The sequence below is a fragment of the Aulonocara stuartgranti genome (assembly GCF_965226115.1).
Source record: "Aulonocara stuartgranti genome assembly, chromosome: 18".
Taxonomy (NCBI): domain Eukaryota; kingdom Metazoa; phylum Chordata; class Actinopteri; order Cichliformes; family Cichlidae; genus Aulonocara; species Aulonocara stuartgranti.
In genome coordinates this window covers 14,343,803-14,363,838 of record NC_138954.1, presented here as the reverse complement: position 1 = coordinate 14,363,838, position 20,036 = coordinate 14,343,803, and the positions used below count along the sequence as shown (strand labels likewise).

The 20,036-nt window shown below is 40.7% G+C and overlaps 2 protein-coding genes across 10 annotated transcripts in view; one reads left to right on the top strand and one right to left on the bottom strand.

Moving 5' to 3' along the window:
* pde1cb (phosphodiesterase 1C, calmodulin-dependent b) overlaps positions 1-20,036 on the bottom strand; it is a 120,538-nt gene that overhangs the window by 60,562 nt on the left and 39,940 nt on the right. For 4 of the 9 annotated variants that reach the window (XM_082512253.1, XM_082512256.1, XM_082512255.1 and 1 more), the window contains one exon: positions 3,243-3,269. The exons of 2 other annotated variants lie outside the window; for them this stretch is intronic. In XM_082512253.1, the coding sequence (XP_082368379.1) occupies positions 3,243-3,269 (27 nt within the window). Of the gene's footprint in view, positions 1-3,242; positions 3,270-16,665; positions 17,206-20,036 lie in introns of all 9 variants that reach the window. 3 more of the 9 variants (XM_082512259.1, XM_082512258.1, XM_082512260.1) reach the window with 3 other exon arrangements.
* Positions 9,861-11,797, top strand: LOC309693223 (uncharacterized protein). Its single transcript, XM_082512262.1, has 4 exons — positions 9,861-10,112; positions 10,235-10,383; positions 11,099-11,263; positions 11,341-11,797. Exons 2-4 carry the CDS (start codon positions 10,327-10,329, stop codon positions 11,506-11,508), a joined length of 390 nt encoding a protein of 129 aa, XP_082368388.1. The 5' UTR covers positions 9,861-10,112; positions 10,235-10,326; the 3' UTR covers positions 11,509-11,797.

The window sequence follows — 20,036 nt, the reverse complement described above, 5'->3', positions numbered from 1 at the left end:
CCACGTAGTCTAATACATTTCTAAGCATTACAAGTTAACAGGGTTAGGGTTGAGGTTGGGGCTTAGGGGGTTAGATGCCATGATGTCACTATCTGTGACATAATCTGATCTTCACTGATTGGCTGAGAGAAATCCATGTGGTTTGACAACATCACAGTGAGCCGGAGGAAGCCAAGCTGAATGAAATCAAATAAGGTTTCTGACCAGATAATGGATTAAGAGTGTTGTAAGGTTTGCAATGAAGCATAAATCTTACCTCTGTCTTTATAAACTAAGCATACAATGACAATAACAACAAAAAATGTTGTAGTCTATTAACTGTATTTATTGTAATCATCATTGCAAGGCCAGCTAACTGCTGAGGCTAAGTGAAAAACACATAACACGAAAAATCTGTTTTTGTTATTCTAGCTTTTATATGTACTCTTAATAAAAGCCTTCTTTATTATTAATAAAACAGCAACAGTTAGCTTGTTTTAGTCTTAAACAACTTTGGATTTAAATTTGGATTATTGCTCCAAAAATTGCAAAATGAAACCTGCCATTGCCATCTTTGTAAATTGCAGATGTGCTGTGCTATGAATGGAAAGCTTGACAACCACAGCAACAGTAACTAAGTGGGAGGCGGGGCTTACCAACCTGCCAACTGTTGAAAGAGAAGAGCAGAACACAATAGAGATCATGTGATCAAAAATGATAACCTATACAGAAGTAGGCAAACTGTTTCCCTATTTCCAGCACCAACCCCAGATAAAACACACAATCACAGGCCTACACAGACTATCTTCTATTCTTTTTACAGCTTTACTTTCATCCCTCTTAACCTCCTTTCTATGTGCACATTCACACAAACACTCCTCTCCCTCGTCACTCCATGCCTCCCTCTGTGAGGAGGGCAGTCTCTGCTTCCATCTGTGTGTGTAAGGGGTTGTCCTGGTGTGTCAGTAATAACAATTTCCCAGTGTTCCTCTCTGCCAATTAGCCCGGCCGTAATTACACAGACACATATGGAGCTGTCAATCACCCGGCTCCTCCACACAGGAACTCACCCACCCAGCGAAGAGAGCGAGAACGATAGAGAGACTGCGGCAGGGAGAGAGAAGGAGTTTCCAACAGCTAAGGCTATACCACTCTAAACGACCACACACTGTGCCAATAACATGAGCAGTATTTCTCTGACTGTGCAGCAATCCATCAGTTCCCAGGAAAGTGCCATGAAACAGGCTGCAGCAAAAAAAAAGTGTTTTGGAATTTCATTTTGTGGAGTGTTTACAATTTTCTTGTTTACTACTGATCATGATTTGTGCAAATGGTGGAAAAGTAGGTGGAAAAAGAAGCACTGTATTCCATGAAAGAATACACTTAAGAGGTATGACTGAAATTGTCTTAATGTTTGTTTTTTTTTAAACTTTGTTTTTTCTATTTTTCAATAAAAAAAACGAATGAGCTGAGCCTGAAAAGCAGGAGAGTTAGATACTTTTGTCTATACCGGCATACACACAGGGAGAGACTAGCAGCTATTTAGCCACCGGAGACTCTATGAAATGCCACCGTAGTGATGACAGTCAAAACAAAAAACAAGCAAGTGAAGCAAGTGATAAAAGCAAGTACCGAATGGAGCGAAAGATAACAGTAGCTGACATATGATGCAACCAGAGCCTAGAACATTCCTCTAGTAACCAAATGTCCGTTTTAAAGAAGCTGGTGAAAAGCAGCTTGCTTTTTATGTGGACGCCATGCTGTAGTTTACTAGAATGAGGAAGAAAGGCGACTTTAGTGACATAACATGACACGATTGCTGATGCAAGACAGGCTGGTCTGAGTATAACTGCTGATCTACTGGGATATTCCTATACAACCATCTCTAGGGTTCATAGATTCTGATTCTGATTCTGATTCTAGATGGTCTGAAAAAGAGAAATCCAGTGAGTGGCAGTTCTCTGGGAGAAAATGACTTGTTGGTGCCAAAGTTGAGAGGGAAATGGTCGGAGTGCTTCAAGCTGACAGGAATGCACAGTCTGTGCCATGAAGTATTAAGGTGGTTCTGAAGCCAAATGGAGTCCAACCTGGTGCTAGCGAGTTATAACTAAGAGGTATACGAAGAGAGGCCGGTGAGTGTGAATTAATATTAGAGCACAAATTTTAAGAGAGCACAAATCTTAGTGATAATGCTGATTTTTGACACATATACTGTAGATGCTGAAAAAAATAATTTCTTGTGTAAAACTTCAATAAAATTATTTTTTCACTCAACAAGGTATATTGTTTATTTTGAGAAAAGACATTACTCTTTTATAAAGAATGTAGGAAGATTGTCTCAAACAATACATCAGGTACAAATTTCATTCACCACAAAAGACTACCGTTTCACTATGTGGCACTTTGGATTACAAAGCACATTTTTGAAGGTATGTATAAAGCCTTTTAGTTTTAAACCTTTTGGGTCACCAAGCAATAAAACATGTCTGTTGCACCAAGAAAAAAATAACCAGATACATAACTGAAAAAAAAACGCATGACACCCATTTAATGTTCAATGCAGTAACATCTGTAATAAATGACACTTAAACCTACATTACCCATTTATCTAGCAACATTAATTAATCCCCGCTTTTACTCTTGTAAATAAATGCATTCATGTCTCACTTAATGCAGAGCCTGATTTCCCCTGAGCATCTCCAACAGAAGAAAACAAATGAAAGTTTAATAAAAATGAAGATAACATTGAGTTATCTGTCAGGCTTTCAAGTTGTGTGCGTGTTCTATGGTAAACTGTGTCGCCCTGATTTCTATCCATTGTACTCAGTCGACACTTGAATCAACCCAAGAGGGAAAGAGAGAGTGAAAGCAAGAGTATCTGTGAATGCCCGCAAGTGTGGCAAGGTGTGCTTTACTTGTTTAGGTACTATATGTGGCTCTCGGGATTTAAGGTGGTGAACAGGGGGATAACAATAACAATAGTAATAAGATACTAATCATAATAATAATAATAATAATAACAACAACAACCTTTATTTAAATTACACATTCATAACAATACTGCAAAAGTGATTTTGCACTGAAAGCAACAATGAATAATTAATAATAATAATATTAATAAAAAGTTATTTCCTAAGGTCCGGTGATGCAGATGGCAGGAAATGAAAAGAAGACAGGCAGAAAGTGGAGGGGGTAAAATATGAAGGGGAGATGGGTAGGCACAGGGTTAAAGGAGGAGGTCCAGTCCCAGCAGCAAGTCTTACCTCTGGGATGTCTTCTTGTACTTGCGCCTGCCAGAGAAAGAACAAACACGAGGAGAATGAGGCTTCGGAAAGACAGGACGAAAAGACATCAGGGTCATGCAAAAACCAGCTGAACATTACACTATAAAGATGATGACTGCGCTATCGCTATCTTTCTTGAGCTGAAAATTTCATGTGAACCAAGCACAATCTGATTTTTTTTTAACAAAGGAAAGAACTACACATTTACACATTATAAAGCTTATTTTAATGAATATGAAGTAAAACTGAGAATCCCAAATAATACAGATCAGTTATCAAATTAAAAGGAAAAATCTCCAGGGTTCAGGAACCCTATACTGAAGACATGACGTGGCTCCGTTATGCTTTACTGAGCATTTTGCTCAAATGGTAAGGCTCCACATTTCTCCTTAGAGGAAAAGGTCATGGCAAATCAACACAAAGTTGTTTTAAAGTGATCAGCTTTATCCTAGGAAGACATATTTCAGTCCTGACGGGAGTGTTTTCTTCCAGGATGGCAATGTCCCCATTTTGAGGGTACAATCATGTGCTATGTGCCTTTGCATTTACCAGATCTTGACTGAGAGTTTCGAGCGACATTGCTCTCCACTGCAATCATCAAAATGCCAAATAAGGAATGTGTTGCTCTCTCCGGTGGTGTTCCAGAGGCAGGGAATCGATACTAAGGTGTATTAAAAAGTCTTTAATGTGCATATGGTGGCCCAACAGCTTGCTAAAACAATTCATTTAATTTAGTTTTTTTCCTTTTAATTTATCACTGATCTGTATATAAACTTAATTGCAAATTGCATCATCAACTTCATGGCTTACTAGAATTGAAGCATATCAATAGTGTAAATGATCAAATCTCACAAATGCAAGCCTGCTCATGGCATTTATTGAGATGAAATGGGCAATTTAGCATATGTTCAATGGGTCTAATTCCTAAACTTGACTACCAACATAAAAAGTAAGAGCGCAGTACGATTAGAATAAAATAGTGACTCATTAAAATAAGAAACTTTTTCACTGATACTGGATCAAATGGGTACATTATAACAGTTACCTGTAAATAAGTGAAGAGCTTTAGAGTCTACTTTTTTGAGTCTACTGTTACAGTAAAGAGAAGTAAGAATGCAAATGCTTACAATCACTTATGCAGAAAAGGGATTTAAGAGTGTCATACCAATATGCAAAAAGACACACACACACACACACACACACACACACACACACACACACACACACACACACGGCATTCAAACTCCACTTGATCCCACCAACCTTACTTCTACACACACACGTACAAACATTGGGAAACCTACACAGCTACATTAACACACCTATTCTACTATCACTTACGTTTGGCCCTAAAACACACCCACACCTCCATGAAGTGATAACAGCATGGCTCTAAAAGCTGAGGTCATATACACACTCACTCACACACACTTACAGCACTCATGACAGCAAACTGGGGGGGAGGCATAAACTCACAACTGTTTGACTACAGACATCTATTTAAATTCTAGTCAGGCACAATTCACAGCACTTAGCTTGATTTGCTCCTCCATTGCTTTCAGTATCAATCTTTTAGAGCTCAGTGCAAAACTGCAAGCTAAGGAAGTTAATCCCCGTAAAGAAATGTTGAGAGCTCCCTTGAAATTAGTGGGAAAGGAAGAATGAATAAATCATTTAGGGTTGATGAAGCCATTGAAATGAAAACAAAATGAAGTTCCACAGTTTAACAGGGTAAACAATACAAAGAAAGACTAAATAAATAGTTTTAGGGGAAATATAATAATGAGACTTAAAAGACAGATCAATACTACATTAAGTAACTACGGGGAAAGTCAGGAGGCAAAAGCAGAACTAAATGCATTATTTCTTTTTTCTAATCTTAGGTCACAGGTTTTGCCCTTTTACCCTCTTTTGGTGCGTGGGTCTTCTAATTAATTCTAATTAGATGTGGACAAGCAGTGAGGATGGGTCAGAGAATTCTAGGAATTATCACAATTATAAAGGTTAAACATTATAGTAAATGTAACCTTAAAATAAACTAAACATGATATTTCCATGGGGGGCAAGGGGGACGACTCGTCCATCACTAGGGGTGAAGTCACTAAGGCAGTTAAACTCCTTGTTGGCAGGGCCTCAGGGTGGATGTGGGTTGGTGGTTCCCATCTTTAAGAAGAGGGACCAGAGCGTGTGCTCCTACTATAGGGGGAACACACTCGTCAGCCTACCCGGGAAAGTCTACGCCAGGGTGCAGGAAAGGAGAGTCCATCTGTTAGTCGAACATGAGGTACAGGAGGAACAATGCAGTTTTCGTCCCAATCGTGGAACACTGAACCAGTTCTTTACCCTCTTGGGGGGTACTTGAGGGTGCATGGGAGTTTGCGAGTCTACATGTGTTTTGTGGACTTGGAGAAGGCATTTGACAGTGTCCCTAGAAATGTTCTGTGGGAGGCACAGGAGTATGGGGTGTCTGTCCCATTGCTAGGAGCCATTTGATCCTTATAGAACCATTGGAAGAGCTTGGTCTGCTTAGCTGGCAATAATCAGAATCAGAATCGTGTTTATTGGCCAAGTATATGTGCAGACACATACAGGGAATTTGGTTCCGGTAGATGGTGGCTCTCAAGCACAGTAATGTAAATCACACACACACACACACACACACACACACACACACACACACACACACACACGTCTATATATACACACATTACACATACATACACAAAGCTGCATGTAAACCAACTATAAATAACGAATCTAAACTTATATACATAAAATACAGAAATGAATGAGGTGGAATGAATACTACATTACAAAAAAAAAAAAAGTAATGAATACTACAAAATGTACATAAGGTGCAGCTGCAGTCTGGCAGTGGGAGCAGTGTGACAGGTCAACTGTTAAGAAGGGAGATGACGAGGGGAAAGAAACTGTTCCTGTGTCAGGTGGTCCTGGTCTGCAGGCTTCTGTACCGTCTGCCAGAGGGCAGCAGATCAAAAAGTCTGTGTCCAGGGTGTGAGGGGTCTGTGATGATTTTCCCTGCCCGTTTCCTGGTTCTTGAGAGGTACAGATCCTGGATGGAGGGCAGGGGGGTGCCGATGATCCTTTCTGCTGCCCGTACAGTGTGCTGCAGTCTGCTCCTGTCTTGTTTAGTGGCTGCTCCATACCAGACTGTGATGGAGGAGCACAGGACAGACTCAATGACCACAGTGTAGAACTGGATCAGCAGCTCCTGTGGAAGACTGTACTTCCCCAGTTGTCTCAGGAAGTACATCCTCTGCTGGGTCTTTTTGAGGATGGAGTTGATGTTGGTCTCTCACTTCAGGTCCTGGGAGATGGTTGTACCCAGGAACTTGAAGGTCTTCACAGTTGACACAGGGCTGTCTGATATGGTGAGGGGGAGCAGAGTTGAGGGATGTCTCCTGAAGTCCACTGTCATCTCTACAGTCTTAAGAGTGTTCAGCTCCAGATTGTGCTGACTGCACCAGAGTACCAGCCGCTCAACTTCCTGCCGGTATGCAGACTCATCACCATCTTGAATGAGGCCAATGACAGTGGTGTCATCTGCAAACTTTAGGAGTTTGACAGCCGAGTTCTTGGAGGTGCAGTCGTTAGTGTAGAGGGAGAACAGTAGTGGTGAGAGGACACATCCTTGAGGGGCACCAATACTGAGGGAAGTGAGACTCATTCCTGGTGGGTGTCAGACTCCCCCAGGGCTGCCCTTTGTCATCAATTCTGTTCATAAAGTTTATGGACAGAATTTCTAGGTGTAGCCGAGTGGTGGAAGGCTTCAACTTGGGCAGTCTCAGAATCCCATCTCTGCTTCAAATCAAATTCAAATTCAAATTTTATTTGTCACGTACACAGTCATACACAGTACGATATGCAGTGAAATGCTTAGACAACTGCTCGTGACCTAAAAAAAAAAGAAAGAAAAAAAAAGGCTATGAATAAGATAGAAAATAAATATGAAAAATTAAAAAGGGTAAATTTAACTAGGAAGGAATGAAATATAAATTAAGGTTAAAAATGAAATAACTGTACAACACAATTTAGAATGAAGGGTAAAGTTAACTGGGAAAGAATAAGATAAAATATATAAATTAAAGTTGAAAATAAAATAACTGTACAACAAAATACACAATACACAGTATAGAACTATATAAGAATGTATGAAGAAATATAAATAAATAAATAAATAAATATATATATACACAATAACAGCAGCTGTACAAGTATTAACTGGAAATGAAGAACATAGTGACCAGTGTTGTGCAATCCACATTATGTCTTGTGCAGTGCAAATATGCTTAAAGTGATTTAAGTGATGAAGTGAAACAATGTCCAGAATGTCCAGTGTGTGTGTAAGAACTATATGTGTGGGTCAGTACTGTGTGGTGGTGTGATTGAGAGACCGTATCGCCTGCGGGAAGAAGCTCCTCCTCAGTCTCTCTGTGTTGGTCTTCAGGCAGTGGAATCGCTTTCCTGACCTCAACAGAGAGAACAGTCCGTTGTTGGGATGGCTGAGGTCCTTTACGATCTTCCTGGCCTTCGTCCAGCACCGCCTGCTGTAGATTGAGTGCAGGTCAGGGAGCTCGGAGCGGACTTGATGATGGTGGTGGAGCTGGTAGTGGCCACACAGTCATATGTGTACAAAGAGTACAGCAGGGGGCTCAGAACACACCCCTGGGGGGCTCCAGTGCTGAGAGTGGTGGAGGCTGAGACATGTCCGCCCATCCTTACTGCCTGTGGTCTGCCAGTTAGGAAGTTGGAGATCCACTGACACATAGATGAGCTGAGTCCCAGATGCTCCAGCTTGGTGGTGAGTGTGGAGGGAATTATGGTATTAAATGCAGAGCTGTAGTCTATGAAGAGCATTTTAACATAATTCCCCTTTCTAGTGTCCAAGTGAGCGAGTGATGTGTGGAGGAGATGAGAGATGGCATCGTCTGTGGAACGATTTGGACGGTAAGCGAACTGTAGTGGGTCCAGTGTGTCTGGTAGTGAAGAAATGATGAAGTCCCTGACCAGGCGTTCAAAGCACTTCATCACTACTGAGGTGAGGGCTACAGGGCGGTAGTCACTGAGAGAAGCAGGGTGGGGTTTCTTCGGGACAGGAACAATGATGGACTCTTTGAAGCATGTGGGGATCACCGACTGAGATAAAGAGATGTTGAATATCTCAGTGAACACAGGAGCTAGCTGGTATGCGCAGTCTCTTAGGATACGACCTGGGATGCTGTCTGGTCCTGCTGCTTTCCTGGTGTTCACTCTCTTGAAGGCTCTCCTTACTTCATGCTCAGAGATGACGAGCACGTTTCCGGTGCTGGCAGTATCTTCCTGTCTGCAGCCGTTAGCGCCGCTAGCATTAGCATTGTTGGAGTCCTTAGCTGCAGCCTCGAAGCGAGCATAGAAAGTGTTCAGCTCGTCTGCCAGAGTCACGGCCGCGTTCGTCATACCGGTTGTTGGTGCTTTATAGTCCGTTATTGTCCTTAGTCCCCGCCACAGGCTCCTAGAGTCACTCTGTTGGAGTTGTGACTCTAGTTTCCTCCCGTAGAGCTGCTTCGCCTCTTTCACCGCCCTCCGCACGTTATATGACGCGGCTTTGTACGGGTCCATGTCCCCCGTCATGAGTCCCGTGTTGTAGGCAGCGGTGCGGGATCTCAGAGCGTCGCGGATGGTTTTATCCACCCACGGCTTCTGGTTGGGAAACGTTGTGATAGTCTTTGTCTCCACGGTATCATCCGCTACTTTCCCGATGAATCCCACAACCGCTTTGATGTGGTGGCAGATTATGTGGTTCTGTTTGCTTCATCAGGTGGTGTCCTCCAGCTCGCACTGGAGCAGTTTGCAGTACACTCAGAAAAATTATGGTTCTTAAATGGTTCTTCAGATGGCTTCATGGTTCTTTAAAGAACCATCATACGTCAAAGAACCTTTTTATTTTGTGGATGGTTCTTCAGCTATTACAAATGGTTCTTTAAAGAACAAAAGGTTCTTCATCCTTAGCAATCTAAGTTTGATGGTGTAAATGGCATAAATATTTATTCACTATAATGAGGCTGTGAATTATACTGTGTGTTTTCTTTGTGTGCATGTGTGTGCGAAGGGGGAGGGCGGATTACCTGGCAATTACCCTTTAAGAGAAGATGGTAGGAAACTGAATATTCAAATAAAAGTTAGAAATATTTGCTTAAAAATATACTGGTGGCAGGGGTGGGGGCCAAAGCCTAAAGACCCTAACCCCCCCCCCCCACACACACACACACACACACCCCTAACCCCACAAACACATTATGAATATGGTGAGTTAACAAACAGTAGACACAATACACACATTCAAGTACTGTACTTTAGTTTTAAATTTTAATAAAGCATTACTATTTTCTTTATTCTGTATGAGCTGTATAAAATACAGCTATGCATAAGAGTTTTGAATGAATAATTAGATTAGATAACTCTTCATTGTCTAATCGAATTATATAGAAATGAATAGAAAGTGGTTCTTTAGACTGATGCCATAGAAGAACCTGTTTTGGTGCCACAAAGAACCTTTCAAACAATGGTTTCAAACATGAGAAGGTGTGTCTTTGACTGTTCCTGCATAACTTAGTTTCGGACTAGTTGACAAGTTATGCTCCGGTCATTTGATGTTTCCAAGATAGATGTTCTTTTGTAATATAGTTAAATTTTCTTTGTATATTTCATTATCCACCATCATACATACAAGCTAAGAAGAGGTCGTTATACTAACAAGAGGTATCAACGCTGGGCCAAAGTTCAGCACATGGTTAAAGTTTGTAATCCAGCCAGGGTGTAAATATCACTCAGCAGCCAGAGCTGAAGCAGGTAGCATCAACACATAAATCTACTCTACCCGGCTTAAATCACAAGAGCACCTCTGACCAAAAAGCTGTAGATTTTTCTTGTTTGCACAAATTAATCCAGATTCACATTAACTGTGTTCACAGCTCCAACAAAATGAGGAAGAGGAGGGGCAGAAACACAATTAGATTGAATTACAATTGGATGGAAGTTGAGGACAAGGAGAAGGAAGCTTTGGATGAGGAGGAAGAGAAGCAGCAGGAGCATCTTTAGGGATCCCTATGATGTCATTGAGGTTTGTTTCATTAATATGGTCCTCTCACAAAGAACGATGACATGTTTTAGTTCACGTACTTCCTGTATTAAATAGTGATATGCAAAATGTTGTGAAAAACCATGGAGCAGGTACGTATAGTGCATCTGCAGGTAAATGAACATCAAATCTCTAAGACAGACTGAAATCTGTATATTTATCACCCTTATGATAAAAACCCATGTCAGCCATTGGTTTATGGACTTTGTATTTTGAAGCCTCAACATTTGCATTATTGCTGTTGCTATGTTGGGACCATATTAGGATGAGGGATCAGAATCTGGAGTCATGCACACTATTATTTCATTTGGTGTGTATCCATAAGATTCGTACAGCAGATCCAAGTTGTGCCTTGAAAACAGGAAAGTCGTCTGCATAGAGGAGAACTGTAATAGCAGGCTTGTACAAAGTGAGGCTTTGTGCTCACATTTGCTGCAAAACACTCATTTTACCCTGTTTTGATGCAGATTTCACTTGAAATCAGGCAAGAACTGGACTTATTTTTTACAATGTGTTCTTGTGAATTGATTGTGTATAGCATTTGTTTGATTGATTTGACTTTCTGCAAGACAACAGTCGTCCACTGGCCAAAACAATTTTCCAAATACCTTCACGTGATCTAGCCTGGATTTAGAAAAGAATAGCAAAAAAAATCTGCACCTCCTGCTTCAGATGCAATTTGTGTTTGTGTGTTCAGAGGCAGCGGCGAGAGGGGAGACCTCGGGTCATCCAGCTGGAGAGCCTGACCAGGAGGAGTCGAACATTAACTCAGCTCTTCCAGGGCACCCTGCAGACTCGGCTGTTGGCATCGACGAGGGATGACGTGAACGCCAAACTGGAGTCCATCACAGGTCAACTGCAGGTATGCGAGTCAGACCTTCTGAGGAGGGTTTCACTTTTCTCTCTTCTTTATAATTGACTCTTTTCTCTCTCTTTCAGCTCCTTGTCTCAGAGTGGGAGGGATTTGAAGCACAAAGGGAGGAACTTGTCATTTGGTTGGCTGATATGGATGTCCGCCTGAGTGAGGTTGACCAGCTGACAGGAAACACCAGTGAAAAACTGAAACAACTGCAGGTGTGGGCTTGTTTTGATATGACATATATTTGATATGAAACATACGTCAGAGACATTGTCCTAAACTGGACTAACAAAGGACCATGAGTACAACATGAAAAGTACATTACATAGCGTAAGGCTGAAGTTCATTGATCATTTTAATCATAAACTTGTTGTTGAAATGTTTTTACTGAACATGCAAATATCTGCTGATGAAAATGTGTTGATGGTCTGTTATGAAGCTATTGCTATTTCTAATGTGTTTTATCACTTTCTGATGTTTTATTAATTAAACAATACATGTATTATTTGTTGTGTTATCTGTAGATATAGTATTTATATATATATATTTATTTATAGTATAGCCAATATATTTAATTATTACTGTTTAAAACACTAATATGTGACATGTATTAGTAGTGATGTTGTGCTGAGGGTTAAAATGCCTTTTTGTCTTTTGGTAACTACAAAATGACAATAAACCATTAATATATGTCTATGCTGTGCTCGTATTTATTTTACCCTACTCAAATTCAATTTATGATACATTTTATTTTGAAAGATTTAAAATGGTTTTTTTAAGAACCACTCAAAAAAGGTTCTTTAAAATGGTTCTTTTAAAGAACCATTTGAAGGACCTTTTTAAAAATGGTTCTTTAAAGAACCATTTTTAAAAAGGTTCTTTGAAAAACCATTAAAGGTGCCCCAAAGAACCATTTCTTGATGGTTCTTTGGGGCACCTTTAAAGGTTCTTCAATGAACCACTGAAAGAAATGGTTCTTCAAAGAACCATTGTTTGAAAGGTTCTTTGTGGCACCAAAAAAGGTTCTTCTATGGCATCAGTCTAAAGAACCACTTTTGGTTCCAGTTGGCACCTTTATTTTTCTGAGTGTACCGGTGTTACTAACCCAAGTAGAGGACTTCTAAGGGTTACGAGTGGGTGGAGAGGGGAGTGGGAGGTCAATTGACGGATTGGTGCTGCGGCTGCAGTGATGCGGATGCTGTACTGGTCCGTTGTGGTGAAGAGAGAGCCGAGCGTAAAAGTGAAGCATTCAATTTACCTGTCAATCTACATCCCTAACCACACCTATGGTCACAAGCTTCAGGCAGTGACCAAAAGAACAGGATTGAGGATACAGAAATAGGTAAAAGAGCTTTCTTCAAAGGGTGGCTGGCCTCTCTCTTAGAGATAGGGTGAGAAGTTCAGCCATTTGGAAAAGGCTCAGAGTGCTGCCGCATCAAAAGGAGCCAGTTGAGGTGTTTCAGGCATCTGACAAGGATGCCTCTTGGGGTTGGTGTTTTGGGAATGTCCCACCGGGAAGACCCAGGAGTCGCTGGAGAGATTATATCTGTCGACCACCCTGGGACTGCTTGGTTTTCCCTCGGACAAGCTGGAGGAGGTGGTCAAGGATAGGGAGTTTGGGGCTTCTCTGCTTAGGCTCCTGCCCCCGTATAAACAGAAGAAAGTGCATGGAGGGATAGATATTTACACTGAATGTGGTCCTAAATAAGACAGAGATTCAATCGGAATGCTCAAATTAGAATTCATGACACTTTTACCTCATTGTCTGGCCTGTACATCTTGCCAAAAGAGTTATATGGCAAGGTGCTGATATTTTAACCTCCTGAGACTCTCTGCCCTCATATGGACTCATAACATTTTGGTTCATTTTATCCATATACTTAATTTGTATCATTTGTGTTTTCTTAAGCAATGGTGACTTTATTGTGCTGTTCTTTAAAATAAAGCCTTGTCCTCATATGAAAATATACTTTTTAAAAAAAAAAAAAGAAATATCTTCTGCTTTTCTGTTACTATATCATTAGTTATAAAGTATTTTATAGTTTATTTTATACTTTATAGTTTATTTGTAGCTTTTTTAGTTAATACAGTATAAGTCCACACAACTATTTGTCATGATATTACCATATACCAATTATATCTTATGCACATAATTTTTGTCTTTTGTCTATGATTATATATTGTTATTTAGTTAGTCGATGTATTAGCCTATCTTATATCATCATAAGAAATGGATAAGAATGAATGTCATGTTTTATAGCAGGCGCAGAGCTAGAGCTGAGGAAGTTCTGGTAAATATTGCAATGTTTTTGGACAGATTTAATAATTTGTGGTTACCAAAAAGTTTTGAAGCGAAATTCCATTTCAGTTTGCACATAAAATAAATTTTCTATTTATTTACTTACATTAACATACATAAAACCAGAGCTCTGCAATTTTAATTAATATAAAGACTTGTTTTATTTGGTCGCCTGCCAGTGGCATCACATCTTTCTCAAACCCTGTAGCGATAAACCTCCCAAGGAAGCACAGTAAATACCGGATGATCAGGCTTACAATAAAGTTATAACATTACAGTAATATTAGCTCTTCTCAATTACTTTGACTGAAGATAACAGCACTAGGCAATCCCACAACTGAATCCAACACATGGGATGACAAATATTTGCTCTAATCATTTAAGTACTAATCGTCTCACTAATCATTTTACAATCTGTTAAGTATTTTTAACTATAACAAGCAAAATACACTGCTCAAAATAATTCAAGGAACACTTGATCATCACAGTTTAACACAGAGTCACTTCAACTTCACAGAAATCAGTATTTCTAGTAACCAAGCTTAAACCATTGTGAATCAATTTCACTTGCTTTGGTGCAAACCCAAGTGTCTGGAAAGGCATCAACAAGACAACCCAAAAACTAGGGACGGTTTTTCAGGTAATGATCAAAGATTATTGCTCTGCTTTTTTTCTTGTTTTTGTTGTGGGTGTCCTTGTCACTACTAGTAGCACGAGATAATGCCTGCATCCCATTCAAATTGTACAGGTCCAGCAAACCTTCTTGCAAGCCATTGAAAAAAGCACAAATTGTGATTTACTGAAGGACAGCTGGACAAGGCTTAGAAGTGCATCAACCCAGCACCAGGGCTGGTATTGGTGACTTCGTATAACACGAGGAGCACTGCCCTTTCTCAAGTGGGCTACTCATGTGCACATTTCTGATGGGCTGTGATCAGAGGTCCGACTGAAGGAGTCAGTTTCTCACCATCTTTTCAGAAACACAAGAGCTAGTGCCTTCAGGTCATTTTGAACGGTTCTTTCAGGAGACCTCCTTAACCTCTTTGCACAAACTAGCAGATACACTTTTTTTAAATAGCCCATCTCCTGGTGCCTCCTCAACACTTTTAAGACTCCGCTGAGAGACAAAGTAAACTTTCAGGACAACACCAACATGACAGCACATATGGATGTGATATCCTGGAGAAGTAAGACTATTGACGACTTATGTATTTTGAATGAGCTCCAGGTACTGTGTGTGCTACCAGTAGTGACGGATACTAGCAAAAACAAAAAACTGGAGAAAAATCAGTCAGAAAGGAAGATGAGGAGAAAGCAATGATCTGTGGACAGCACCTGCAAAACCATTTTAGGGGCTTATTCAGTGCACGCCAGTGTGCTCCAGTGCACTCACTGATATATTACATATAAAAACAAGGGCCATCTGTTACAGGCTGGTGACCATGGTGTACTCCTCATCATTGAAGACCGAGCATAGAGATAACTGTCCAAAACATATGCTCTGTCAATCCACACATGTTTGGTACACTCTGTGGAGTACACTGTGCCAGAAACTGTGCTGTGTCAACCAGCAAACTCACATACAAATCACACAGCTGACAAACAAATCTAGGGTAAGCTAGCAGCACCTATAGTAAATATCCCCAAGTGGACTCAAACATGTCCACAATCTATATCACCCACTCGAACACATGCACAGTCATCCTTTCGCAGTCGCAAACACCTCAATGCTGCAACATGTTATCTAATCCCTATTAAGCACAGAAAATATACTCTGCAAGTTTATGTTGTGAGTCTGTGTCAACATCTGTGGGTGCTGCCTGTCAGTTGGGGGCTCACTCTTTTTAGACAGAGGCTTTTTGTGAGATTAAAGGCTAATGTGATCTCTGACACACTACAGGAGCCCTCAGAGCACCCAGCCAACTGCTGTGTAGCCCTTTAAAAAAAGAAAAAGAAAAAGAAGGAAGGGGGGGGGGGGAAGGCTTGAGCTCCCGTTACATTCATCTGACTCACTATCCATCAATTATCCAAAAAGACAGATGGTTATGACAGTGAGCAAATTGAAGAGACAATGAAGTCATCCAAGGAAACTAAATGTGGCAGAGGATGGTGGTGGAACATCAAGCTTTTAACACAGGAGAGATAAACAATGCATACTCACGGAGCTATATAATTAAATACTGGCAAATAAAAAGTAACTAAAATATTTGGTATTAGAGTTACAGGAATTCTAACTGCTGCCTTTATGTGCAGGAGGGAAATGTATTTCATTGAGACCTTGAGCAGCAGCATTAAAGATATCCTTCATAGCCCAACCCTCCTAGCAACAGTGCTGTCTCCTCCCCCTGCTGAGTAGGAATGATGTGAACTGAAAATGGATAAAAGAACATTTCACACTTCAACTTACATATAAAGTGCTTTCCTCTCAGGGAGAAAGGTCATAGAGGTGTTGATTGGTGGTGAATGTGACAAAGTAAGTAAGAATCTTTAATGAAACCAGCAGCAAATGTTAAAAGAAAAAAAGAATGAACCCCATGACACACCTCAGTATCTGAAAAATACACTCTTTTAGCCACTGAGGTTTAAATGTACAGACATGCTGCACAAGTCTGCATGGGCAGCAGGTGTTTATTGCACATCTGATGAGACAGTGAAAACATAATGAAAAGTTAAGGAGAGTAAAGATTTTCTTGCACAAGAGTGAGCAACACTCGAGCTCCGATGTTCTTCTTCCTTCCTGTTCAGTTAGGCAAACAAACCATTTGGAAATGTATGGTTATGTTTGGCCTGAGTAATTACATACACACGCTCCCTCTCTGTTTTTCTTTCCATTTTACATTTTCACTCTGGGTTCTGTCTCCCATAAATTGACATACACACAACACAACTGAAACTAAGAAATGAGTGTGATGGTCACACTTTTATAATAACAACCATAATAAAGGCGACAGAAACTGTGCCTCTTTTTTTGTCAAAATGTGTGAATAATTCACACGATTGCAGATCAACTCACTTCTAAACATCAAATGCCTCATTCAAACACGCTGAAGCATGCACAGTGCTGCTTCACACACTTGTTGAAAAGAATAAAAGTGGATATACTCACAATCCCCGGAGCCGGAGCCAAATCTTCTCTATCTGTTCTGGCTGGAGGTACTTCAGGGCCGTGCTTTCAAACTCCTCAATCTCTTTGGTGGGAGACTCCATGTCTGACGGAGTTACAGATTTGCCAGCAACAGATCAAAAAAAAGTTTAATCCCTGTCAAATGTGAACAGTGAGGAAGGTGCAACGCAAAGAAGAGAAGTGCTGCGATGTGTTGGAACCCGGGATGTGACCGAGGTTTCCTCTCTTACAGTAGTTCCCACAGCTGCGACAAACTGGCTGCCATCCCTCCTGTTTCTCTCTTTTCCCTCTAGTTATGTGATAGAGAGTGTGTGACTGAAACTAAATAACACTCAAGCAGCTGTGGTAGTCATGAAGCAGTCCAACTGTACCTCTTTCCTCTCTCCCTCTCTTTCTCTGTTACTCATTCACTTCTCTGTCGTGTCAGCGCAGGGGTCCTGGAGCCGTGCCATGCTCTCCCAGCAACAACGGGATGCAGACGGCAGGGCAGCGCAATCCGGGATTAACGTTCACTGCCGAGCCCTCCGCACATGAGGGAGGGAGGGGAAAAAGAGCACCAGTCAAAGAGAGGGAGGAGTCTGGCTGATAATGAGAAACCATGTTCTGTTTCATCTACTGGAAAACTGGAGGGAGTGAGGAAGAAAAATGAGTGGGGACAGACATGAGGAAAAGGAAAAAAGCCTTTAGGAGAAGACGAAAGCGCAAGTGCGGTGAATTCCTGTGTAGAATTTGCTGGTTTAAAAAAAAAGAAAAATACTTGCAAGAGGACATTTTCTTTTGAAATGTCAAAACAGTGACACAGCATTATCTTTTTTTAAGCATCTAATTTACAAATGCAGTCGCTCAACATTTAACTCATTCACTAAAAATGTGGCAGCTTTATGACAGCTGAAATGTAGATAATGCATGTTCAGTGCAACATATTAGATGCCATGCCAAGAGGGATTAAATAGCATGCAGAGAGTGTGCTGACACTGATTTGACAGAGATTACTTTGATCCATCGAGCACATTCAGGACCGCCCCACATTCAGCCCCCTAAAAATGGAGCAATTTAAAACATGGAATATTATTCCCTTTGTTTATTTTCCTTGCTTTCTCTAACAAAAACACTCTACAGTATCTAAACACCGCAGTGCTCTCTGCCAAGCTCTTGTGGGCAGAAATGTCAGCCAAGCCAGCAATAAGTATAATACTGTCACAACTTTATAAGACTCATACCCATCGTTCTACACAGACTTGCATATATAGTGTGGTATCCTCGTATAAAATAAAAAGCTTTGTCTGTAATTACCTACAAAGTAGTAAGTCCTCAGTGCTGGATAGTCTATTTTAAACCTGCATCGTGCATGGTGCATTGTGTGCTGGAAATATATTCTATACAAGCATACTAAACTTTTTGTGCTTGCTTAACAACTAGTGAAGCATATTAGTTATTTTCTTAGGTTTCGTTTATTTATCCTTTTCCAAGTCCAACTGGAAGATTGCTAGGATGACTCACCCCCCTTATCTGCTCCCCTGAGCCCCTTACCATACTCTAAGGTCTTTCAATTACTTGATGCAGGATGTAGGGATAATGCCGGGGCGCCACCTCAAAGGGGCTCTTTCTTTCATCTGGTGAGATGCGTCCTCCATGAGGACAGAAAAGAGGTTTGCCTGAGTGCCACGAACCTGCTGATGTCCTCTTTAAAGGTGCGTTTATGCATCTGTTTTTTCCTTTCCTTTCAGATTCTTTCCTTTCCTGGCTGCCTTTCTTCATACCATTCTTTGTAACAATTCTTCTACCTGTCTGTGAGGGTATGCTGCCCCCAGGAGATATCAAGCCACATTCAGAGATGGCAGGTTAACCTGAGCAGAAACTACAATGACAACTTCACTAGTGACTGCTTCTGGTTCACAGATTTGCACCCCAGGGATCGTATGCACCGTGTAGTCTGTATGTGCGGTGTCATACTGCACCGGGAACACAAAGATTCCATCAAAAACGATGATTTCAAGGAGCTGGTCAATTTAAACTGTGCAGCAGTCACTGCACCCAAGAATCAAGTGTGTTGCCGAGAAGGCAAATAAATCTGTGATTCTTGGTGAGAAGCTTGTGAAAATCAGAAAATGTGTGGACCCTTGCTAAGGGTCAAATTTCCATTTAAAACACACTCAGTAGAACAATTTTGACAATTGTGGACAATTTGGGTAAGAATTACAGCTATCATTACTATTATTATAGCATTCCATGATAGCTGTACATGGAAACTGCTGGAAATATTGTACTGATAGCAATCAAACCATGGTTAAGGTGTCTGAACATTCAACCCCCTACACCTTTTCAATAATGCAATAAAATCTCAGAATCAACATCCACTTTATGCAGTGAAGGGCAAGATGTGCAGCCTTTTCTCACACAGTCATTTGGCAAATTAGTCTCCTGTAATTACTCTCAGTTTTATACATAAAAAAGTCCAACAATATGAATATGATTGAGGAAACAGGTCGAAAGTACTTTCCAGCCTTTCAGGGTACCTTGAAATGTGGCTGTTCAGAGCTGCTAAAACACTTTCTCCTTCAGACACAGTTAGATGCCATATCGTACAAACTAATTCATGTCAAGGGTGCCCACAATTTGATGGATAGGCTACCTACAACATTTGTTTAAGGTTAGACATACGGCAGACCCAAACCTGATCTTAGAACATAAACGACAGACTGTTTCAAGCACTAGCAATAAATGTAGGCATGGGAAGTAAACAAGAAAGCATTGAATCATCTTTAATTATCTCCGAGAGATGTTTATAACAATAAACCCCCCTTTGGCATAAACTATCTTTGGATCGCTCAGTCACATTTAATTACCTGACAACTCGTTGTAGCTTTGGTTAATTATTGACAAATTGTTTTACCGTTACTAGAGGTTTAAGGAGAAAATATTTATAGCAACTCACACTGACTAGAAAAACGCTCAGTGATTTATGAAATGCTATGATAAAGAATGCAGCCTGGTTAAGTAGCCTCCAGCCTTTGCACCAAAAGAATCTCAGACAACACTTTAATTACATTGCCACCTGATGAATGAAACACCTTCCAGCAAAAAAGCACTGTAGTAATGTGCCGTGTTTGTGCCACTGAATTGCAGGAGAACGCGATACAACAACGATGAGTATGTGATGAAGTATTGGGAATTCTTTTGCTTGCTGCTGAGTCATCCTCTGTGCCACTGTTGCCAACGAATTTGACTATAAAATTGAGAATATTTAACAGGGTGAGCAAAGATGCACAAACACACATAACAAGCAAAATGTGTCGAGTGTAACAGGGTAAAACAAATATGATGAACCAACAAAAGCAAAAAAGCGATGATGG